General features: G+C 54.5%; 1 protein-coding gene across 1 annotated transcript in view; it reads left to right on the top strand.

Annotated features, from left to right (window-relative positions):
- The window catches only part of ACO2 (aconitase 2), a 41671-nt gene extending 17418 nt beyond the window's left edge, over positions 1-24253 (top strand). The window contains exons 2-18 of the mRNA XM_033118265.1: positions 1631-1767; positions 6074-6332; positions 9647-9739; positions 13198-13356; positions 13562-13712; positions 15041-15145; positions 16090-16181; positions 17269-17374; positions 18558-18715; positions 18939-19012; positions 19499-19610; positions 20425-20547; positions 20804-20959; positions 21897-22088; positions 22523-22655; positions 23145-23266; positions 23724-24253. Coding sequence (XP_032974156.1) covers positions 1631-1767; positions 6074-6332; positions 9647-9739; positions 13198-13356; positions 13562-13712; positions 15041-15145; positions 16090-16181; positions 17269-17374; positions 18558-18715; positions 18939-19012; positions 19499-19610; positions 20425-20547; positions 20804-20959; positions 21897-22088; positions 22523-22655; positions 23145-23266; positions 23724-23858 — 2307 coding nt within the window. The 3' untranslated portion in view covers positions 23859-24253. The remainder of the gene's footprint in view (positions 1-1630; positions 1768-6073; positions 6333-9646; positions 9740-13197; positions 13357-13561; positions 13713-15040; positions 15146-16089; positions 16182-17268; positions 17375-18557; positions 18716-18938; positions 19013-19498; positions 19611-20424; positions 20548-20803; positions 20960-21896; positions 22089-22522; positions 22656-23144; positions 23267-23723) is intronic.
- The last annotated feature ends 145 nt before the right edge of the window (positions 24254-24398 follow it).

Below are 24398 nucleotides of genomic sequence, written 5' to 3'. Positions count from 1 at the left end.
TTAGTGAGGTGACTTGCCCAACATGACCCCGGTAGTCAATGACGTGCCAGACTTAAGCCCAGGCCCCCCCGGAGTCACTGCGGGTTGTCGCAGCAGCTGCAGTGTCCCACGTTCTTCCTGGGCACAGACTGTTGGGCGTCCTGTGATGTGTCCCCCTGGTGGGTTCTTCACCCCTGCCCACTGAAGCACAAAGGGAGGGCAAGTGGGGCTGAAGTCTGCATTGGGGGCTCCCGCCTTTGTGGTGAGTAGGCGGGGGGTGGTTGGGGGTGCCGTTTCTGGTAGCGTCTGCTCTCACACTGGGTGACCTCAATAGGCAGTGGCAACTGTGCACTTGTATTGGTTCAGATGCTGAGGTTGGCAGGATTTGGATTTAAATGTCCAGGTGACACAAAGAAGGCAATCTGGGGCAGTGGCTTGAGCTGCGCCTTGTCCTGCCCAAGGGTATGACCCCTGAAACGGGGAACACCACCTAGAAGGGAAGCCGCTGTTCCTTTACCTCTGGCATTTCTTTGGGTTCATTTATTCTTTCCTGGTTACCATGTGCCCTGTGAAGGTTGTCATCCACAGTTTAAAATTAACAAACACAGGCCCTGTCATGACAATCATTTATCTGTTCCTGCATAACAGATGGTTGCCCTCAAACTCAGAGGCTTAAAACAACAATAAACATTTCTCGCTCAGTTTCTGTGGTTCAGGAATTAGGGAGCGGTTTGGCTGGATGATTCTAGCTCCTAGTCACTCAAGAAATTGCCATCCAGATGTCAGCCAGGCAGCGGTTGGCTGAATGCTGGGGCAGGGCCACTCGCGTGTAAGACGGCGTGCTCGCATGCAGGGCAAGGCGTACCGGTTATTGGCAGAGGCCGCCGTTCCTCTCCAGGTGGGCCTCTTCCAGGACTGCTTCCATGTCTTACCATGGTGACCGTCTTCCCCCAGAGCGGTCCAAGAAAGAGAGAGCCAGTCAGAAGCTATCTTTTTTGTGACTTAGCCTCCCAGGTCACACAGGCTCGCCTGTGCCACTTTCTGTCCATCAGAAGTAAGTCTGCTGCAGGTTCAAGGGGAGGAGACTGAGGCCCCACCTGGGAAAGAGATGAGAAGCATCCAGAGCACATGCACGGGGTTTCCCCTCATTAATTCTTCCATCTATTCAACAGTTATTTGTCAAATCTCTAATATGTGCCAGGTAGTCTAGATACAGAGATAAGACAAAGCTGGATCCAAACCCTCAAGGAACTTACAATGCAGGTAGAAAAGCAGCTCCGACTTACAGCTGAAGGAGAAGTTTCACGTCCGTCCTCATTGAACCTTTCTAGTAACCGTGTGATCAGCAGAGCTGGTTATAGCCCATTCCCCATCTCGGGGGCTCAAATGATGGGGGTTTTCTTAAGTTGAAAGAACTTGACTTTGATCCCAGGAAATCTGACTACAAATCCCTGGCCCTTTCTGCTGCCACAGGCTGTGTTCCTACGTCTGCTCTGTCATCCGTATGCCTCAGATGAGGAAACTGAGGCTGCAGGCACTGAATCGCTCTTGACCCTGTAATTCCTCACTTTTTCACCACCCTGAGCTGTCCCTCAGGGGTGGACCACGCGAAGTCCTCCATTGACTGTTGCTGATGTCTTTCTTTTTGCAGAAAGCCCTGGGTGTGCGGCAGTACCATGTGGCCTCAGTCCTGTGCCAACGGGCCAAGGTGGCCATGAGCCACTTTGAGCCCAATGACTACATCCGCTACGACCTGCTAGAGAAAAACATTAACATTGTTCGCAAACGGTAAGGCTGCCGGGCGGAGCTGCGGGGATGGCCAAAGGGGCCGCCTCGGCTGCCTGCCACTTTCAGGCAGCAGGGAGGTGCTTGGTGAAGGCCGGCTGACAATGGTGGCAGGGTCATTCAGTACAGAGGGCCCTGCCGAGGAAAGGCCTTCCGGGTTGCTGGGGGACCTTCTGCCCTCTCTGCCAAGGAAAAATCTGTTACCAGGGAGACTGGCGGCATGGGCCGTAGGGAAGATCTCCGAGACGGGTGCTGTGTCCTCACCCTCCCTGGCGCCCTTTCCAGGACAGACTGCTGACCCTGGGCCAGCCCTCTGATCCACCGGGCCCAGTGGCCGAAGAAATATCTGTGTCTCCTCTGTAGTGTGTGTAGACCCAGAGGAGAGCATATCTTTTGGGGGAGCCTTCTTTTGATAAAATAGCAGCCATCTTTGCACTGCTGTCCTGTATGCCAGGGCTAGATGCTGGCATCCTGCTCCTGGAACTGCCCACCCGGTGACAGTGACCTGGCGAGTACGTGAGAGCACAGATGAGTATACCCATTTTACAGCTAAGGGGCAGGCTCAGGTGGAGAAGCAACTTGCCTAAGACCACACAGTGAGTGAGTGAGGGGGGCCTTGACTCCAAGCCCTTGTCCAGTACTCTAGCCACTGTGCACACGCCTCTATGGCCACAGTTTGCCCCTTTACTGGTGTCCTCACTCCCGTTCTCAGGGTCGGGACTGTGTTAGTCTTTATCTCCAGCAGCTTCCAGCGTGCTTCAGCTAATTGTCGTGAGGACCTGTGTGTGTTCGACAAGGGTAGCCGTACTCACAGGAGCTACCTAAGCGTCCAAGCACTCCATCCGTTATTTCTATTCTTCAGCAGCCTCTGTAGGTAGTTGTTACACCCCACTCCCCATTTTGCAGGTAAGAAAATCGAATGTAAGGTTGGGGAAATTGCCTGCCTCAACCTCAAGCCCAGGTCTGTCTGGCGCCAGTGCCTCCCAGTGTCAGCTCCAGCATTTTTGTGGGTTTCATCGAGGCTGCTGCATGTTAGAACCAGCTGGGAAGCGTTTAAAACCACCAGCACTTCTGATTCCGGGGGTGTAGGCCTTACTCCTCAAAATGTCCACGGATCTGCCGCGTGGGCCTCCCCGGAGAGCTGGGCAGCGATGCAGAACCTCAGGCCCCGCCCGACCCACAGAATCTGCAGTCCAACGGCCTCCCCTCATCAAAATGTGGGGAGCACTGGCCAGCTTCCCAGCTGGTTCGAATGTGTAGTTAGGGTGACAAACCACTGTCCCTATTGATATGGGACCTTATTCTAATATTTTTTTCCCCAGGAAACATTTTGTTTATTCTTGGCACTCTCAGACCGCAGCTCAGTGGGAAAATGATGGACTTTGCTTTAGTCTGCAAAGCACGTCCAGCTAGCTCTTCACCATGCTCGGGAGGAGGTTAACAGAAGTTTGCTTTGAGACAACTCGACAAAGAGTGTTACTCACCTTTTAGTCTTTGCTTTAAAAAAAATTAACCCAAACTGGGGCGGCTGTTGCTCAGTTGGTTAGAGTGCGATGCTCTTAACAACAAGGTTGCTGGTTCGATCCCCACATGGGCCACTGTGAGCTGCACCCTCCACAATTAGGTTGAGACAACTACTTGACTTGGAGCTGATGGTCCTGGAAAAATACACTTAAATAAATTTTGAAAGTTAAAAAAAACCAAAAAACCCAAACTACCGTCTAAGTTACTGGGGATTTTGTTTGGTTTTAATTACATCAGTAAAATTAACCAAAAAATATTTCCTTTGCCTATTTATTGCAACCCTGCGTGAACCAGAAAAGTCCAATAGCTTTCAGCATTTTCCAGGTCAGTACAGATAAGGGATGTTCCGTTTTCATTGTTGCCACAGAGCAGGGGTTCTCCCTGGGTGGGAGAGGACAGGTGTTGATTTGTGCCCTGGGGAAAACGTCTGGAGACATTTTTGGTTGTCATTACTCAGGGTGGGGTGGGGGTTTACTGTCACCTAGTGGGTAGAGGTTAGGGATACTACCGACTACCCTCCAGTGCAGAAGACAGCCCTACAGCAAAGGCTCCCCAGCTCAAACTGTCAGTGGTGTCACGGGTGAGAACCCTGAGATAGAGAGACAAGGCTGGAGTGAGGTGGTTCTAAAAAGACACAGTGGACTAACAGATTTAAGAATGTTTCAGAAGGCCAGGGGACTCTCCCTCCACCCTGCGTCCATGACAGAAGGGACCCAGTGCTGTCCCTGGGTACTGGCTCTCTTTGTATTTGGTGAAGCAGAGGGACAGAGAGACATAGAGGACCTATTTTGCCATCCTCAGTTAATCCTTAAGGAAATATGATGATGAACTGTCCTTAGGCTTTTGTCATTGTCAGGCTTTTTTTATACGACTTCCGGCATTTGCTGTCAAGGTCTTTGGTTTTAAAGCCCATGTGCTATTTTTCTTCTCCCCTGGGGCCCAGAAAGAGGGGCTGTGCTCCGTGCAATGAGTCACTGCCAGTACACCAGCCTCGGAGATGCTGCCACAAAAAGGGGCAGGCTGTACCTCAGGCCAGCACTATTTTTATTCAGACTTCTCATGACAGCAGAACTGTAGAAACTTTCCGAATCGCCAGTTACTCTGCTGTTGTCCACAGAGCCAGCGCCCTAGGGAACTTTTGCTCTCCAGGGCTTAGGTAAACTTGGGAGTGAGGGGCGGAACCCAGGCCAGCAGAAGGAAGTTTCTCTGCTTCCCCAGCGGAGTCATCCTGGCGATGACAATATAATGATAATGACAGAGCACTTACACGGGCTGGGCCCCTACGTTCCCCGGTGTTACTGAGAGAGCCCTGGCAAGTACATCCCCTCACTGTTGCAGTTTCCTCATCTGTGTTGTGAGGATAAAATGAGTTATATACATGAAAGTGCTTAGAGCAATGCTGAGCGAAAAGGAAGGGCTGTGATCCAACCAACCTGTAGCGACAGCAGATCTGTTGCCTGGGGATGGGGGCGGGAGGGCGAGCACAAGGAAACTTGGGGGTGATGGATGTGTTCGTTATCTTGATTGTGGGGATAATTTCACAGGTGTATACATATGTCAAAACTTATCAAAGTGTATGCTTTTAATATGTGCAGTTTATTGCGTGCCAATTATACCTCCGTAAAGTTGTTTGACTGTAAGTGCTGTCTGTGATCTCGGTCCAGTCGAAGCCCTGGACTTGAGAGACGGGCTGGTGAGCTGCCTGCGAAGGGCAGTTGCTTATGTGATACACAGTGTGTTGAGTAATAGGGTCCTGTCTAGACCCAGGGCCTCCGACTCCTAGTCTGACACTTTCTTTTCTTGGCCTATGGGGTGTGAGGGGAACTCTGCCCCTTACAAGAGGCTCAGCTGTGGCCTAAGCCAGGAGTGGGGGGAGGCAGAATGTGAGGTCCAGCCAGGGCTGCAGGAGGCAATGTGAGGTCCAGCCAGGGTGGGTGAGAGTTGGCCTGCTCTGACCTCAGTCTACAGGGGCAGAGGAGGAAGCTGTTGAGTCCTGGCAGGGGCTGCCCCTCCCCAAGGTCAGACTTGGGCTGCCCTTTTGACCCTAATGAGGAAGGGAACGGTGGGACCTACAGGGAAATGGGGTCTGGAAAGGGGGACCAGTGAGAGGCTAGAGGAGGTGATGTGGGTTTCTGTTCTTGAGAGCTGGCAGCCACGCCTCTCGTAATGGGGTGAGAGCGAGGCTTTAGCAGAATAGGGTAAGGAGGCCTCCAACACCTGAGCCGGAGGTTGTGGGTGGAGGGAGGCGCAGGTTGGGGGGGGTGCTGGTCTGGATCCTCTGTCTTAGTGGGACTGATGGCACAGGGGAGACATTCATGGAAGGAGAGAAGTAGAGGGTTCAAGGTGAGACTCTCTGGCTGCAAACTGGAGCTGTTAACAGCACCTTGCTGAGCTTCCATTCCCTCTTGGTTATTTTCTTAAGTGACAAGGCTACAATGAGAATTAAGTAGTGAGAAATACATGTCATATATGCTCATAGTAGCAGTTAATATGTTGAAAAAACAAATATCCTTAATAAAAACCCCCAAACTCTGCGACCTCTTGTGATACTGTCATTCACTTATTTGTCAAGTAATTTTGGAGCACCTAGTGAATGCTGGGCGCTGTGCCGTGTGCTGGCGGTGCCACAGTGAGCAGGACCGATGCGTCCCCACTCTTATGGAGTGAAGGTCCCCTCTCCCTGCCCTCTGTCAGGGTTGCCATTTGCACAGAGAGGGAGTGGTTGTGGTGGGCAGGGGATTGTGCAGACGAGACGGTACCAGGCAACCCCTCTCTGTTCCCCCAGGTTGAACCGGCCTCTGACGCTGTCGGAGAAGATTGTGTATGGGCACCTGGATGACCCAGCCAACCAGGAGATTGAGCGGGGCAAGACGTACCTGCGGCTGCGGCCCGACCGCGTGGCCATGCAGGACGCCACAGCCCAGATGGCCATGCTGCAGTTCATCAGCAGTGGGTTGCCCAAGGTGGCCGTGCCATCCACCATCCACTGTGACCATCTCATCGAGGCCCAGCTCGGGGGTGAGAAGGACCTGCGTCGTGCCAAGGTGAGCTGAAGGTGGCATGGGGGGACAGTGGGTGTGACATGGGATGAGAGGCAAAGCCCTCGAACTAGGTATGGCCTCCAAATTCTAAAGGACTCTTTGGTTTGGTCTTTTTTTGTTTGTTTGTTTTTGCACTTTTCTAATTCTAAAAGTATCATTTGCTCATTGTGAAGATGTTAGAAAATACAGTGAAAGCCTAAAAAACCCAGAATCATCCTTAATTTTACCACACGGCAGGTATTTATCTCTGATCCTTTTTCGGTTACGTTAGAAAAACGGTGCAGACATCAGGTCTGGTATCCGTTGCCGGGTGCTCTTTAGACAGTAGGTTAAACTTCCCTTCCTGCCAGCGTCACATGTGTGCTCACTCACGTTCTCATCTGACCCCAGGAGACCCTGGAAGGGAGGTAGGGCTGATGGCGATGGTATGAATTTGAGGTGGCCAAGTCCATGCAGTGGAGTCCCACAGCTGCCTGGGTGGACCCAGGTCCCGGCTCCCACTGGAGGGCGCTCTCTTACTGACTGGCCTCCTTTGGGGGCTTTCTTCTTCTGTGAGTTTTGCCTAACGAGGTAGAAGGGGCTGTGTGCCCCTCCGAATTCCCCCCACACCTCCTTAGGAAGCCAGAGCTCTGCCCCTTCCCCAGGCTCTGCTTGTGGCACCTTTGTGTGTGATCGGTCTTGGCAGCAGCAGGTCTCTCCCAGCTCTGGGCCTCCACCCTCCCCACCCCCTGCAGTGGAAGTGGGCACCCCTCATGGGGGCTGTTGGCAGGAGCTGAATGCTGGCAGGGCCTGAGCCGGCTGGGCACAGCATGGGGCATGCAATTGAAAGTGCTCCGGCTCCCAGGGTCGGCGCAGCTCGGGCAGCCTCAGACCCATGGGAAATGCTCGGGCCAGCTTTCCCATTCAAGCCCTGTCTTCCCACCCGGCCCGCCAGTTCGTGCCCTGGTTGTACAGTGGCTCTTTTTCCCAGCCTGCTGGCCGGTGGTTTCCATGTCAGCAGCAGTGGCGATGGTAACATTCCAGGGCTCCTCTGGTGCCGGGAACAGGGTGTGGCCAGGAACTGGGGCCCCTTCTGTCCTTGGGGTGACTGCCCACAGCAGGGCCACCGCCGTCAGGGTCTGGCCTTCCCCTTACTGTATGGATTCAGAATCTACCTTCTGGAGATGGGATTCAACGAATCATAGGATTTCAGAGCTCATTCTCTCATTTACCTAATAAATGTTTATCCCTGCTAGGTGCTAGGGAATTGGGTGTGAACAAGACAGATGGGCCCTGCCTTCGTGGCTCTTAGAGTCCAGGAGACAGAGCTAAACAGTCACACAAATAAATAGGTAATTGCCAACTTGTATATATATATACGTTAAGAAGGGAAAGCACAGGACTCTGAGATTATTTAAAAAGCATCTAATTTAGACTTTGGTGGAGAAAGGACAGCCTCTGAGGGTGTGACATGTAAGCTGAGGCCTGAGCAGATTAGTTGGTGTTAAGTGGAGGAAGAACATTCTAGAGAGAACAGTGAATATGAAGGCCCCCAGGCAGGAAGCAACTTGATGCATTTGTGGGACTGGGGGGGGCCTGTGTGCTGGAGCTCTGTGTGGAGGGGAGGGGGTGTGAGGTGGGCGGGGCAGTCACAGGCAGGGCCTGGGGGGCCATGGGCAGCTCCTAGGAGTCACTGAAGGGTTTAAATAGGGGAGGGAGATGGTCAGATTCCCATGGGTGGGGCCTAGAGGGGCAGAATGACCTGTCCAGGGTCACACAGCAGCCAGAGAGGGATCTAAGCTCGGTTCAGGCCGAGACCCTGCTGTACCCAGTACTCTGGGGCCACCCACTGCCTCTTCCCCAACGCGCACCGACACACGTGCACCGGCACCAAACACACACCGCCTGCCTCCTGCCCTTGGTCCCAGCTTTATGAGTGATTGATTTGTAAATGAAAACGCCAGTATATCAGTAATTAATCGGAAAGAGGGACCCAAGTTCTTTGTCTGGCCTTCTCTCACCTGGGATAACCAAGGGGGCCGTCAGAAGGATGCATGTTTGGTCTGGAGTTTAGGCGAAGAGGGTTGCGTGGTCTTGAGGGTGTTTTATTTGAGGACCCAGGGGAGCTGACAGTGAGTCCCTCCTCCGCCTTGGAGCATAGCTTTCCCATGCCCAGAGGCTGGCAGGTCTCATTTCCTCATTCCTCCTTTGGGACTCTGTGTTCCCATCCCTTTTGTCACTGGGGTCTCACCTGTCCAGGGCCATGCCATGGCTTCCCGTTAGTGTGCTGGGAAGCCTGCCCCACCCTCTGAGGAATCTGCCTTGGAATTAGACATTGTTTTGTTGAAACCTCCATTTTATTTTATTTTATTTTATTATTATTATTATTTTTTAAATTTATTGGGGTAACAATTGTTAGTAAAATTACATAGATTTCAGGTGTACAATTCTGTATTACATCATCTATAAATCCCATTGTGTGTTCATCACCCAGAGTCAGTTCTCCTTCCATCACCATATATTTGATCCGAAACCTCCATTTTAGAACATGGTCCACTTAACAGTCTTTCATGTGGGCCCATCAAACACATTTCCAAGTATGGAGCACCTACAATGCACCAGAGGCTGGTTTAGGTGTTCTGAGATGTGGTCTGGCATCCTCCTCCCTGTAGGGAGGCGGCATTATTTTATGTTAGAATATAACACTTGGGCTTCGGGGTTGGACAGGCCTGACTTCCCTGTTTAACTCTGGGATTTGCAGCAAGGTGTTTTACCTCTGGGCCTCTGTTTTTGCATCTGTGAAATGGGCTTGAGGACGGTACCCTCTCTCCCTTGGGATGGGTTGTGAGCATGTTTAGCGTGATGCCATTTCCACAGTGGGCATTCGGTAAATGTCCCAGGATTATGGATGAAGCACCCAAGGCTCAGACAGAGAAGCAGCACCACAGTTCTGCAGTGATGTGCCCTCCACGGCTGGCCCTGGAGGACTGAGTGCCAGAGGGCCCCTTGGAGATGAGGTAGCCTGGTTCCTTCTACAAATAAGGAAACTGAGACCCAGGGTAGAGAAGGAACTTGTTCTGGACGCATTTCGTGGCCAGGAGTCCCAGAACTGGGGCTCTGTCTCTGCTCCCTTGTTTTTCTCCTGGGCCTGCCAGCCGAGACTGTGGGCCAGTATCCAGGCCCTTTGGATTTCTTTGCAGAAGGAGAGGGCCTGTCTTCACGGTGCCAGCATTTCAGAGACACAGGGGAGGTGGCTGGGAGGGAGGAGGGCGTGAGCAAGGGTCATCCCAGACTCAGACTGTGTTACTAACGCTCTGGTTATTGATTTGTCTCAATAGGACATAAACCAAGAAGTGTACAATTTCCTGGCAACGGCAGGTGCCAAGTATGGCGTGGGCTTCTGGAAGCCTGGCTCTGGAATCATTCACCAGGTACAGCAGGGCTTGGCCTGTTTTGGGGGGGGTGGGGGTGGGGGTGGCTGCCCTTAGGGAACCTGAAAGCACCTCCTGGCCTGGCTCAGGAGCCTGAAGGGAATGGATGACAGTTCAATCAGCCCTTAGGCTCCTCCTCCTTCCTTTTTAGGGAATTTTCATTGTGTCAAGGTGTACATTCTCACTCTCCATGTAAGAAATTTAAATAGTCTCTTCTGACCACCTTGGTAACCAGCATTTTAAGTTGGACATGTTTCTTGTTACACCTTCTTCTAAGCATTATAAGATCGTATTCTTTTTTGTTTTGCGTTTTTCCACGAGTGTTACACCTTGTGCATGGATAGCTAACCCTTGATGAGCACCTGCCGTGTGCCAGGCACCAACTTAGCACTCGACAGTGCTCGCCACCACCCTGTGGGGTAGGTGGTTTTACTGTCCACGCCTTACAAACGAGGACGCTGAGGCACGAGAAGTTAATCTGCTTGCCCAGGGACAGCCAGCTGGCCGATAGTGGGGCCAGGATTGGCATCCAGGAGTCTGGCCCTGGTACCAATGCCGCTGGACTGCTTTGTGGCCTCCATCACATTGGGGGTGCCTCCGCCTCAGGGCACACAGCGCTTGGCCCCTTGTGGTGGTTTGTAGGATGGAGGTACCATAGGTCATGTCAGCAAGGAATTCTTCCGGGCTCTCCCCAACGGTGGAGTTTTCTCTTGGTCATCAATTTTTGTCTCTATGATAGTGTGTGTGTGTGTGTGTGTGTGTGTGTGTGTGTGTGTGTGTGTGTGTGTGTGTGTGTGTGTGTGTGTGTGTGTGTGTTTCTGGGGAGATAGGCACTTAGCTTTTCATCAAAGAACCACTGACTTGCTTTGTGGGGTGTGCACTGATTTGTGTGGCCATTTGCCATCTATCGTGTTTGTGGAACCTGTCTCTTTGCATCTTGCCAAGGTGACCCTTCTCCCCTGCTCTATCCCAGGCCTCCTTCAAGATGAGCTGAGTCAGGCTGTAACCTGACCCCGTGGGCTCCCAGCACGGCCCACTCTGAAACCAGAGCCCATGGATCACTGCTCTGCCCTTTCAAACCATCCCCTTTGCCAGGAAGGGGCTGCCTGGGAATGGCAGGTCACATCAGTCTGCAGGGACTGAAAGCTTCAGTGGCAGGGCCAGGGAGTCAGGTGGACTCAGCTTGGCCTTTTGTTGTGAAGGACACCCCAATCCAAGTGTCCCCCGTTCCACCTCAGTACAAATGCCCAGGCCTTTTTGGCAGCTCTCGGACCAGTTTGGGGCTGTGAGTGATGGCAGCTCACACTTGCCACTTGCCACCAGCTAAGCGTATGCGTAGCCTGATGTATTTGTTCCTTTAAAAAGAGAATTCGCAGGGATCATATAATCCTGTGCAGCTTTACTTTTTTCTCCCTCTCGATGTTGGGCCATTGGAAGCTTTAATTCACTATGCCCCGATCAAAATTTAACTCCTTTCCCTCTATCTCGAGCGCTCTGGCATATCTTCTTCTCCACATCTTTGCCCTCTGGTTACCCCCGGCCCTCCCCTGTGCCCAGCATTGGGGCGCTCTTGTGTGATCCTCTGTGGAACCCCTTCACAATACAACCCCAGTGTGTGCTGTGCGCTTGTCCTGCTGGACTGTGTGCTCTGTGGGGACACAGACTGTGCTTATTTCTTCCTCTCGCTCTGGGCCTAGGGCCAGGTCCATACAGAATAGGTCCTGTGTGTGTGTGTGTGTGTGTGTGTGTGTGTGTGTGCACGCGCGTGCGCTGTGTGGATGGACAGCTGAATTTCCAGTTTTATATTCTAGATGTTAGTTCAGCCTAAAATACACTTCTCCCGCCATCACCCCCCCGCCATTGGCCCAGCCGTATCCAGCTGACCGCTGAGGTCACTGTCAACTGCCAGCTTCATGGTGACCCGTTCTGTACTCCTTGGGTCTGCACTAGCCTCTCCCTTCTGGGTGTGGAGCACCCTTGTGGTCTGCACCGTGGGCTACACGGAATTCCATGTATCTGGCCTTCAGGGCTCAGTCTTACAAGCCTGAAGAGCTTTAGAGATGAACTACTTTTAAATCTTTGTACATGGCTGAGCCAAGCAGGGCTAGAGAAATGAAACAGTTAACCAGTGTTCTCTCCAACGGTGGTTTTTGTTAGCGATTTCCTCTATGTTGGCCTGTTCTCCCAGCTAGCTACCACGTTCAGGGTAGGAAGCAGGTCTCCTAACTTTCGGCATTCCCGAGAGGAAGACCCCTCGCACCTTGCTAGCCTGCTGGGCAGATGCCCAGCCCGGGGCAGAGGCCCTGGGCTTTCTGGCATGTGCCAGGGATCTTCTGTCATGTGCCAGGGTGCCTGCCACCATTCAGTCCGTCCTGATATTAATGGAGCCTTTCACATCTCGATCTCGTTTGTCCTTCCCAAATCCGTGTGTGTGTGGTGGGCGCATAATTCATCTGACAGGTTAGCAGCAGAAACTCAGATGACGGCCCTTGCTGCAAAGGAATAAAAATAACGTGTCTCCCAGGCACTCCTATACAGCTTACTGGACGTGGGGCCACTGCGTCATCACGTGATCCAATGAGCTGGGCACTTTTCATAGGTGAGACCGAGGCTTGGAGAGGCGACATGACTTGCCTCAGGCCCACAACTACCAGTAGGTGTTGGGGCCAGAACTCAGACCCAGGGCCCAGGGCTCCTGGCTGGGACGTTCCTGGTGGGATCCTGCAGCTCTCAGAGTGCTCGGCCCGTAGGCGCCTGGATGGCGGGAAGGGCCACCGTGGGACAGCTGACCCTGTACCTCCATCGAATGTTTTTGGGGACATGCTCACTGCCAGCGCCTTCCCAACTAGAAGTTTTCCCTCAGAAAGGAGCACTGGGAAATGGGACGGGCGATGAGGCAAATTATCGTTTTCCTTCAGCCAGCCACTTCCGTTCTCAGAGCCACCCACCTCAGGCATGGGAGACCTCACCTGTCCTTTCCAGTTCAGCAGTAGAAACGCTGACAGCCAGTGCTCCCGTGGGGGCCTGGCCCTGTGATTCCTCTGGGGGCTGGAGCCAGGTCATGAAAGAATTGTCTGCCATGACGCGAAGCCAGGTGCGCACACGCCACATGTCCACCACACGAGGCAGGGACTATCGTCAGGAGCACCGTTCAGCGGTCACGCTTGTCCCCAGGCCTGTCACAAGACACGTTTTTGTATCTCAGTTCATCCGGTTCTCGCCACAGTCCTGGGGTCGAGCTGGTGTGGGCGTTCTCATTACTGCGCTAACAGATGAGGAAGCGGAGATGCAGGGAGATACTCAGAGGCCCGGGTCACAGTCGGGAACTGGCAGAGCTTTTCCTGAGGCCAGGCCACCTGTTTCCCAAATCTCTGGCTCTTCCGGGCCCCACTGGAGAGGCCCCGTCCTGGAGAAGTACCTGAGAATGACCCAGCTTAAGATCTTGGATTCTTTTTCAGATTATCCTGGAAAACTATGCATACCCTGGCGTTCTTCTGATTGGCACTGATTCCCACACCCCCAATGGCGGTGGCCTCGGGGCCATCTGCATTGGAGTAGGGGGTGCTGATGCAGTGGACGTCATGGCTGGGATCCCCTGGGAGCTGAAGTGCCCCAAGGTGAGGGGTAAGGGGGTGTTTGGTGGGGATGAATCGGAGAGGTAGAACCCAAAAGGGATGAGCAAATAGGTCAGCCTCAAACCTCTTGGGGAGGGAGGCAGAGATAAACAAGCAGAAATGGGAAGTCCAGCAGGTAAGAGTCCTGGTGGGAACGTGGCATGTAGCTCACAGCGCCTCTCATTGCTGTCTTGCCCCTCCTGTTCAGGTGATTGGTGTGAAGCTGACAGGCTCACTCTCCGGTTGGACCTCACCCAAAGATGTGATCTTAAAGGTGGCGGGAATCCTCACAGTGAAAGGTGGCACGGGCGCTATTGTGGAGTACCACGGGCCTGGTGTAGACTCCATCTCCTGCACTGGTGAGGAAGGTGGCCACATGACGTGGCCCTTAGCCTGTGTGGGGCCTCATGGGGCCTGTGGCTGAGCCGTGGAAGCAGTGAATGGCCTTCCCCTGAGGATCTGTTCCATCGGCTTGGGGACTTGGGATGGACACTTAGAGGCAGAGGGGAGGTGGTTAGTCCAGATCCCTCATTACACACAGGAGGAGATCCAGGTTCTTAGGTGGGCAAACAACTTCCCTGGGAGCACACAGAGTTAGGGGCCCAGCCTACTTCTGCTGCTGGGCTCTGGCCATGCCCTGGGCCGCCTGGAGTGATCCAGAGAATTCCAGAGAGGTTGGAGGTGATGGTGGGAATGGGGGCTAGCCAGGGCTTCACCCAAAGCAGCTCTGTCTCCACATCTTCCTCTGGCTGGAGTTGGAGCCTCACTCGCTTCCCTTGGATTAGATCATCTATCACCTATTAGCGTCCAAGTCCAGGTAGGAAGCAACCCCTTCCTGCTTATCACTCCTGGTGACCTGGCCTCAAGGCCTTGGGCCCGCAGAAATCCAGGGAGACTTAGAATAAGCCTGAGAGATGGTCCGGTTCAGACTTCCCTAGGTGCCTGCCTCTGCCCTGCAGTAACCCCACAGAGCGATTGTTCAGCTGGCCCTTGTCCCCCTCCCGTGATGGGGGCCCACTCTTACAGGTAGCCCTTACCGTAACCTTTGACTGCTCAGTTAGGAAGTTGATAACAAACCCAAAACCACTGTCCCAGCAACCCCTTGAGGCCGGGGTCCTGATAGCAGTTAAGACATCTGTAAGTCTCACCAGTTCTGCGTGGGTCTCTGAGGTCCGGACATTGGACGTCATTCCGGTCTCACTGCTAGAAAACGGAGCCAGAAACATTTCCATACAGCACCGTGCTGTGGCTGAGAGGGCAGGCCTGGACACCAGGAAGGTGGACCTGGACCCGAGTGTCGCACCTGCATTTGCTTTATGGCCTGCCCGACCTCTGAGCCAGTTCCCTCACCTGCAAAATGAGCATAGTAACAAGTAGGCAGTCTGGCCAGGACAGCCTTCAGCACACATGGCCGTCTAGTCGCCGAGCAGGACAGCCAGGTCCAGAACGAGGACTCAGCTCGGAGGGGCTGAATCTTGTGTTCGTTTCACTCTACCCAGCGGCTACGCTGAGAGCCGGGACACTGAGCTCTGGGCCCCATTTTAACCCTGGGACACAAGGGAGGAGTCTGCCCGCTGGCCACTAGGTGGCCATGTGAGCGAGGACAGAAATGATGCCCGCTGCCCGGTGTGAAGATGTGGAACTCACACCAGCAGCTCAGCTAGCCCCATGGGCTATTTCCCTCCAGGCATGGCGACAATCTGCAACATGGGCGCAGAAATCGGGGCCACTACATCAGTGTTTCCTTACAACCACCGGATGAAGAAATACCTGAGCAAGACGGGCCGGGCAGGTGAGCAGCAAGAGCAGGGTGGTGGGGCAGAGCCGGCAGGAGCTCCACCTTCCCCTGGAGAGCAGGAGTCCTCGACCCCGTGTCTCCAGACCGGCTTCAGCGGCTCGGAAAAGCCCCTAAAAGTGTATGAAGTTGTGTATGAAGTCTACGCTGCTGTTTCAGAGTGTCTGTAGCTCTCAGCAGCTTCTCGAAGAGCCTGGCATCTAAGTTTGGGACATCCCGCATTGTCTCAGGATTGGAATTTAGTTTCACCTGAGAGGGTGGCTGAGTCTCCCATCTTGTTGGCCTGGTCCCTGCAGAGTTCTAGAAATGACAGGGATCTGCTTCTGTTTATAATTCCTGCCCTAACAAGGGGAGGAGGAAAACATTTGGAATACAAGCCGCTTTCTCAGCCTCCCTTACAACTTCCCTGAAGTTCTAGCCTGGCTTCTGTGAAGGTTGGAGTTGGAAATGGGGCCTGTGGGAGGGATGATTGGAGCCTCTGAAGGGAGGTGAGCTGCGGTGAAGGGAGGTGATTGGTAGAGCCAGACGCCCGGGGGCCATGGGGAGAGCTTGTCAGTTCGCTTCCAAGCCGTGCGCACATGGCGTGTTCCATGGAAGGCCCATCCCTCCCTTCCATTACCAAGTAACTTCAAAACTCAGCTCTTCTCACGTCCAGGAAGCCTTCCCTGATCTGAACCTCTGTCAGTGCTTCTCCTGTGTGTCCCTGTGTCCCTGTTGTACTGTATCGTCACTTCTGGCTCACTGGTAGCTCCTTCGCTGGATTGCAAGCTCCTCGGGAGCAGAGACAACGTCCTGTGCTGTCTGTTTGGTTTCTTTGCCATCAGTGCCCGGGGCCCAGTGTTTGCCAGGTGCCAGGTTAACTGGCTTGGATGGATAGATGGATGAGGTCTCATGACTCGCTTGTTTCACACGCTGTGGTCTCCCTCCCTTGTTGATTTCAGACATTGCCAACCTTGCTGATGAGTTCAAGGAGCACTTGGTGCCCGACCCTGGCTGCCATTATGACCAAGTGATTGAAATTAACCTCAACGAGGTAAGCAAGGGAATCAGGGCCAAGGGGTTTCTGAGGGTGGGGTATTCAGGCCCCATGTGGGGCTTCTAGTGGGCCCTGGGGAGGCTCAGGGAGGGTCCTTGCCGGCGCAGCAGCAGGGCTCTTGGGCCCCTGGTTCCCCAGTGTCCCTGCAAATTGCTTCCTGAATCAGGCTACAGTGGGGTGGGAGGGGTGGCAGGATATATAGCTAAGGGGAGAGCAAGGTGCCTATGGCTGGTGATTCAGGAACCGGTTCCGTTTGCCCCACCTCAGCTTTAGCAGAAGCCAAGATTTCGTCCTGGAGTTTGCTTGGTTGTCAGAGTTCAGAGGGCAAGGCCTGAGATTCCCAGGCCCGAGCAAGGTTTGGCACCCTGAGACCTGCAGACCATGTCAGAGGAAAGGCAGGCTGCAGGAACAGAAGCAGCAGAGTACAGGTCGAGGATTTTGTCCCCAAAGCCAGTAGGCGTGAGTTCAAATCCTGTCTCTTCTACTTAAGTCTGTAACCTTGGGCAAGTTAAGTCAACCTCTGGGCCTCACTTCATCATATGTGAAGCCTAAGGCAGTCATGGGAACTGAAGGAGCTAATTCACATCATAACATTTGCTGACGCTTACGGAGTGCTTTTCAAAGTGCTTTCCTAGAAGTGCTTTGCTAAGTGCTTCACGTTTTTTGGTATAAGTATTATCACATGTAAAGCATCTGGCCTGAAGTCCATTTTGTCCTACAATTCCGAAAGCAGCACAGTATGGGAGATAATGGACGTGGGAAGCTGACAACCCTGATTTGTTCCATGCCTCTGCCACCGCCTAGCTATGTGACCTCGAGCAAATCCCGTTCGCTTCCATCTGCAGACAGGAGAGAATCGGAGCCTGGCAAGGCTGGTGGGGTCCCAGGAGCTGTGCCTGGACAGCGCCCACTGCTTGGGTGTTTCCTGGGACGAGTTTTGAAACCTAAGAACAGCAGTTGGCCCCCTAGGCCCTCCGTAGGGAACTGGTGATGGGAGCCAGGCAGCCTCGGAAGAAGAGGCTGTGCACAGTCCAACATTTGTTCTCTCCTCTCTTGTTCTGTTCCCGTGTCGTGTTTTGTTCAGCTGAAGCCGCACATCAACGGGCCCTTCACCCCCGACCTGGCTCACCCCGTGTCAGAAGTGGGCACCGTGGCAGAGAAGGAAGGCTGGCCCGTGGACATCCGAGTAGGTGAGCACTTTCCACTGCGTTGGGTTAACAGGACTCGGGGCTCGTGGGTCTGCCCAGGACTGTGGACACGGCATGTGCCCGCCGTGGGGCACTTCCTACATGTACCGGGCACTTTCTAAAATTGTTTATTTTTTTCTTTGTGCCTTTTTCAAAAAATTACTTTTTCTTGGTATAAAAGAAATATGTGCTCATTGTAAAACAGCCCTAAGCTCAGCGCCCGCCGGAAACCAGCTCTGGGGCCGAGAGGGCTGCTGTGTACACGCGGGCATTGATACGTGTAGCTTTCTGTTTCACAAACATTTCAGCACATCACCCACAATGTCTGACTTCCCTTGACATGCTTTATGTATACAGACGCACTGGCACATCAATGTCACTAGCACCTGCAATTGTCACATTACATAGTGTGGCTGTGGAGAGTGTGGACCCTGGGGCCAGGTGGCCTGGGTTTGAATGTGACTCTGCTGCTTTATAGCTGGGTGACCGAGAGCAGTTACTCCACCTCCCTGTGCCTCGGTTCCCCATCTGTAAAATGGGGATGATAATCGTACTTACTCATTCAGGTTCTTAGGAGGAGGGACGACTTAATGCAAGCACTTCTGTATAAAAGCCTGGCGCAAAGTGCTGTGTAATGTGTTCGCCTTAGTAGTTGAAGCAAATTTTAAAAATATATTTGGTGGTTTAATAATTCGAAAATAAATCACTGGATTGATGAGAGAGATTCTTGATGTCTGTGATGTCATTCAGTCTTTACTGACATTTTTAATAACCTTGATAGACTTTTGTTAAAAGAACCGTTTTCCCCTGATGATAAGCCAGTAAAAAAAGGCAGAGAGTTCTAGAAAGTCGAAAAGAAACAAATTAGCATCTCCTGAAAGCCCTCAGTGGTGGTCACTGTTCATATTTCAGTGTGAGCCCTCTGATGTGCGTACACATGCAGATTGTTATTGTAAGAATGGCCGACACCATATGTGTTCAGTGTCACGTGCAGGGGCCACATTGTCTTCCCTTAAATGGCTGGGTCACGAGTAGCCTGTCCTTTACTATTAAGTTGCTTCTAACTTGTCTCGGTTAAGAACAGCCCCCAGCCCAGCACGGTTGGTTAACTCTTGACCAGGTCAGGTGGGGACCTCCAGTCACTGTCTCCTCCTGACCCCTGGCCCCACTACCCACAATGCACCAGGACTGATCGGCAGCTGCACCAACTCCAGCTATGAGGACATGGGGCGTTCCGCAGCTGTGGCCAAGCAGGCGCTGTCTCATGGACTCAAGTGCAAGTCCCAGTTCACCATCACGCCAGGCTCTGAGCAGATCCGTGCCACCATTGAGCGGGATGGCTATGTGAGTGCCCACATGCTCCTACCCCAGCTCCCCACCCCACTGCTGAGGAATGTGGCTTCAGGACAGGACAAGCCGTAGCCTTGTTGGCTAGGGTTGGTACCAGTCCCTGCAGCTGCCCCAGGCTTCCAGGACAGCTCTTCAGCCCTCAAGTGGCTGAACCACCCTTTGCCATCAGCCACTGGCTTGCCCCTGACGACTCCCTCTTCTCCTTTCTCGCCGGCAGGCACAGATCCTGAGGGACGTGGGTGGCGTCGTCCTGGCCAATGCCTGTGGCCCTTGCATCGGCCAGTGGGACAGGTGAGAGAACAGCCCCTTGTGTCCTGGGGTGCAGAGTCCCAGATGTTGCAGGGAGATGTTACTGGGCACAAAGAAGAGACTCTAGCTTTAAGGACTGTTGCACGTTAGAAGACTTCCAGGCAGGACTGGAAAGCTGGGTTGGAAGTAGAGAGGAAGAGCCCTGCAGTGGGCCTGAAGCCTCGGCTGGTGGGAAGAAGCCAACGAGGCCTCGTCCTAATGGACACAGCGGGGCCTCCCTTGGAGCCATTTGAAAGGAGGCAGTGGCCCTGGATCAGGAAAGTCAGGCTTTGGTCTGGCCTTTGCTTCTAATGTGTGTCTCAAGTGAACCTCAGTGATCCCTGAGGTTCACTCCTGCTCTGTCTGCGTGAGTCCCACAGACGAGGCTTGTTTCAGGGTCTTTCCGTTACCCCTTCTCTCATCACCTAGGCAGGATGGGCCAGGTGACAAGGCCAGACGTCCCTAACCCTGTCTTCTCTGACCTGGCAGGAAGGACATCAAGAAGGGGGAGAAGAACACAATCGTCACCTCCTATAACAGGAACTTCACGGGTCGCAATGACGCAAATCCCGAGACCCATGCCTTTGTCACATCCCCAGAGGTGAGGCTGCTCAGCCAGGCCCTAGCCTGCATCCGACCCCATGGGCCTGCTGTGGGAGGGTTGGCATCGCAGAGCAAGGGATTGTGGGAGCAGAAACCAAGAGCCACAAGGCCTCGCCAGCCCTAAGCATCGCACGCTCTCGGTGTCCCCTGCATGGCCCCCTCACGTCCCAGCAGGCAGGTGCTTGTTTAGTGCAGTTGTGGTCGTGAACAGGAGTTTTGGATTCACCACCAAGTCATGTTCCTTTTCCGTGCCCCAGGATCACGGTCCTGTCAGGGAGCGAGTGCGGAAAGCCCTTGCACTGTCTGAGCCGGGAAAGGGCCTTGTTATGACGAATGTGGAGGGAGCCAGGCGCTCCGGACACTTAGTGGGAATTCAGCCTCAGCCATTGTCGGCACACAGCCAGTCTTGACCTGATTTTTTAAATGAGCGTTCGAGAAATACGTTTGCTAAAAATAAGTGAATAGTGGCCCTTCCCTCTTTCAGTGTGTTACCCATTTAGGAGTGTTTTCGTCATAGCAGCATTTCTGTGCCAGCCTCTCCCGGTCCAGGGTGGCACACCTGTGAGGGAAGCGGACAGCAGTGCTGGCCCTGCCCGAGGAGGGCGCTGAGGTCCAGTGGGGAGCAGTAGAGGCCAGACTGCCCTGGGTTCATGGGTCCTCTGCCAGTCCGACGGCCTGTGGTCCCAGAGATTCCTGCAGCTCCGGCCTCTACGGAGAACTTGGAAATTTCCTCAGCTTTGTTCTCAGTTGTGGCTGAAGTGGGGAGACAAGAGTGGTATTTGGTACTAACAAACCGGCCCCCTCCGTTTCAGATTGTCACAGCCCTGGCCATTGCTGGCACCCTCAAGTTCAACCCAGAGACCGACTTCCTGACAGGCAAGGATGGCAAGAAGTTCAAGCTGGAGGCCCCGGATGCTGATGAGCTTCCCCGAACGGTGAGTGGGCACTGCCACCCTCTCTGTGAGCCGCTACAAACCAGCCTTGGCCTGGGGGGTCTCAGGCCACTGCCACGTGCTCTGTGGCCAACCCGCTTCCTTCCCAACACCTGGGTGTCTCAGCAGCACCTGTCCTGGGCTGGCGGGGGTGGCACCGTTAGTGTGAAGCAGCTATATTCATTGGGAGGGAAAGACTTGGCATGGGGAGCTTGCCTTTTGAGAAAGGGCATCCACATGTCCCTGTCCCCTGCTGCAGGACTTCGACCCTGGGCAGGACACCTACCAGCACCCTCCCAAGGACAGCAGCGGGCAGCGGGTGGACGTGAGCCCCACCAGCCAGCGGCTGCAGCTTCTGGAGCCTTTTGACAAGTGGGATGGCAAAGACCTGGAGGACCTGCAAATCCTTATAAAGGTCAGAGACGTGGGGGGCAGGGAGAACAGCCAGACTGCCAGGGCACCCTTCCCTGCCCAGCAGGAAGGCCATGAAACCACGTGTTCTCCCCTGGGCCCAGGGGAGGACAAGGGCAAGGTTAAGGTGGGGGGCAGGAAGGGAGGTTTGGCTGCAGAGGAGCAAGGGCTCCTGTAGCCCAGTGTCCCCTTCCTTGCTCCCCTGTGCCAGGCAGAGCTGGGTCTGGCCAGCTGCTACCTGGGGCTCTTGGCCATCCGGCTGCAGCTGGTAAGGGCCACCTCCAGTGGGTGTGGGTGGGAACACAGGGAGGGCAAGAAGGGCACACGTGAGCCAGCACAGCAGGTCTCCACTCTGGCTTGACCAAACAGGCTCCAGAAACCATTGATTGCTCTGGTCCCACAGCTGGGCATTAGTGGTGTAGCCTGTTTGGGAGCTGAGCAGACAGACAAGCCTTTGTCATGTCAGATCCGTGTCGGACATGAATTGAGGCCGTTTACTAACGGGGCTCCAGGCAGTAACAGCCAGTATTAAGCGCACGTGATAGGTGAAACTGATGAGTTACCAGCCAGGACCCAGACACATCCCCGGGCTCCTCTGTCCAGTGTGAGGTCTGGAGCTGGTCTTACAGCCTGAAGGGGCCTAGGCCTGAAGGGTGAACAAGCAGACATATCTGTCCGCCCATTCTAGCCTCTGCGCCGTTTGAGTGCACTGTCCTGGAGATCTCACTCCCAGCGCCGTTGAGGGGTGGGTGATGGCCTGGTCTGCGCCCTTCTGGCTGGTGTGTGACAATACCAGGACTTTAGACATGTGTTCTGCACCTGCTTGTCACCCTTCCTGGGTCCCGGCCACAGGGGCCTGCTGCCTGCCGCTAGGGGCCTTCTCTCCTCATCCATGGCTCAAGGGCCATGCCCAACCTGTCCCCTCTGCCCGCCCACCCAAGGTCAAAGGGAAGTGCACCACGGACCACATCTCCGCCGCCGGCCCCTGGCTCAAGTTCCGTGGGCACCTGGACAACATCTCCAACAACCTGCTCATTGGTGCCATCAACATAGAGAATGGCAAGGCCAACTCTGTGCGCAACGCCGTCACCCAGGAGTTCGGTCCTGTCCCTGACACTGCCCGCTACTACAAGGTGGGGTTCCTCTGGTACCTCCTGGTGGCTGGGCAGGGCAGAGGCGGTCCTGGGAAGGGGTGTTCTCCACTCAATAGCCCCCACCAATAGCGCTGCCATTGAATGTCTCAGGGCCATGGAAGCAAGCCCTGTCACCTCTACTGCCCCCACTGCTCTGGGTTCTGTTCCCACCAGGGCTCTCCACCCTGGCCTCTGCTGGGCACTGGTGGGTGGGCTGCACCTCCCCGTGCCCACTGCAGACTGGGCCTGTATCCGCTGTCCCATCAGGGCCTGGTTTGGACCTGCATCACCTGACTTCACCTGCCCTTGGCTGGTGAGGAGGGGCCTCTGGCCTCTTCACCTGTGAGCCTCCGGGAGCCCAAGGGCTAGGCTAGGTGGGAGTGGGAGCCAGTGCCCTCTTGTCCCTCATACGTCACTCCTCCCTTGCTTGACAGAAACATGGCATCCGGTGGGTGGTGATTGGCGATGAGAACTATGGTGAGGGCTCGAGCCGGGAGCATGCAGCCCTGGAACCACGCCACCTTGGGGGCCGGGCCATCATCACCAAGAGCTTCGCCAGGATCCACGGTGAGCTGGGGCTAGGGCCCAGTCCCACCAGCTTCCCCTCGTTGGCAGTCCCAGGTCACCCATCTTGCCAGTGGCTGAGTTGGGCCTGGAGCCCTTTGCCAGGTTTCCAGGCTGTGCCCACGGCCCGTTTTCCACACCCGCCAGCCCCTTCCCCCTCAGACGTGCTGACGCCCACAGCTTCCCATCTCAGGCAAGCGCCGGTCTTGCTTCCAAACGTGGGCCTATCCAGGGCACCTGGTTTGTCCTGCTGGTGAATGTCCACCAGGAAGGCTTACAGAGACACAGGCCAGGGCTCACTTGTGTAGGCCCTCGTGAGGGGCGCCATGTCACCGGGACTGTCACTGCCCCAGGTTTGTCCCCAGGTGGTTGGACTGGGGTGTCTCCGAGCCCCAAAGGACAAAGGAAGCACTCTGGGCGGGTGAGGTTCCTGCACAGAGCAGGGGGACGGAGCCCTGCCCACTGTGGACTGAGTGTAACTCTGCCTTCCAGAAACGAACCTGAAGAAGCAGGGCCTGCTGCCCCTCACCTTCGCTGACCCAGCCGACTACAACAAGATTCACCCCGTGGACAAGCTGACCATCCAGGGCCTGAAGGACTTTGCCCCTGGCAAGGTCAGGGGCCAGGGAAGGAGGGCAGGCTGACCGTCCCATCTCCCCTAAGGCCCTCCTAAGGGATAGGGGACAGCCACCTTGCTTCCCCTTCTACACCTGGCCCCACCCGCACCTTTTCCCATGAGCCTTTGTTCCAGCTGGGAGGGCCCTGAAATTCTCTAGGCAACCCCAGAGGGAAGGAGATAAGGGTGGAGCCAGCTCAGGCCCTCCTACTATTCACTCGTAACCCAGGCCTGGCACTGACAAGCCCACACCTCAGGCCCAGTAGGACCCTCTTGGCCCCAGGGGTTATGCCATTCAAGTCTTACCACGGCCATGTACCCAGAGCTGGCCTAGGACCTGACTCACCTGCTGGCCCCCAAGCCTGAGGGGTGCCCAGCCTTCTGATGCTCCAGCAGAATGGGGGGGGTTGCATCCCTAAGAGCCACTCCCCCCACAACCACCTCCTCCCTTGCAGCCCCTGAAATGCATCATCAAGCACCCCAACGGCACCCAGGAGACCATCGTCCTGAACCACACGTTCAACGAGACACAGATCGAGTGGTTCCGTGCCGGCAGCGCTCTGAACAGAATGAAGGAGCTGCAGCAGTAGGTCCCACCGCCCTGCTCCTCGGACCCAGTTCTGGTGTCACAAATGGTTCTGCATGTCATCAGAACCAGATCTGACCTGATCCAGCCATGACTTCCAGCTCTGAGATGGTGTGGCCAGGCCTCTTGCCCTCCCCGCCCCTCCTCAGCCCACGGAGTGACCCATGGTATGACGTGGGGGATCGGGGGGTGGGATGGGGACAATTCTTCAAATGTTATGGCCCCCGGCCTTCCCGTTTTTAGTTTGGTTCAGATCTTAAGCAACTCCATGTAACTCTTATTTATTTTTGATGACAAGATTCTCATCTGAACTTTTTCTCTTGTCTGATGATTTCACTCGTGGCTGAAGGATTTTAAAGACCTTTTTTCTCTTACAAGAAAGAATCCACATTCAGTGATTGTTCCTGTGTGAGTCGTGGTGTCTGTGCGGTTATTAACTCCAGGGTTCAGAGGAGTCTTTTCACCAAAGTTGGTGGAGGCCCTCAGAACTCACGCCACAGCTGGACCCGACACTGCGGCGAAGGAGACAGGGACTGGCAGACTT

The sequence above is a fragment of the Rhinolophus ferrumequinum genome, chromosome 10 (assembly GCF_004115265.2).
Source record: "Rhinolophus ferrumequinum isolate MPI-CBG mRhiFer1 chromosome 10, mRhiFer1_v1.p, whole genome shotgun sequence".
Classification (NCBI taxonomy): domain Eukaryota; kingdom Metazoa; phylum Chordata; class Mammalia; order Chiroptera; family Rhinolophidae; genus Rhinolophus; species Rhinolophus ferrumequinum.
Note: the sequence above shows the minus strand (reverse complement) of the source record. Positions and strands in the feature narration are given on the sequence as shown.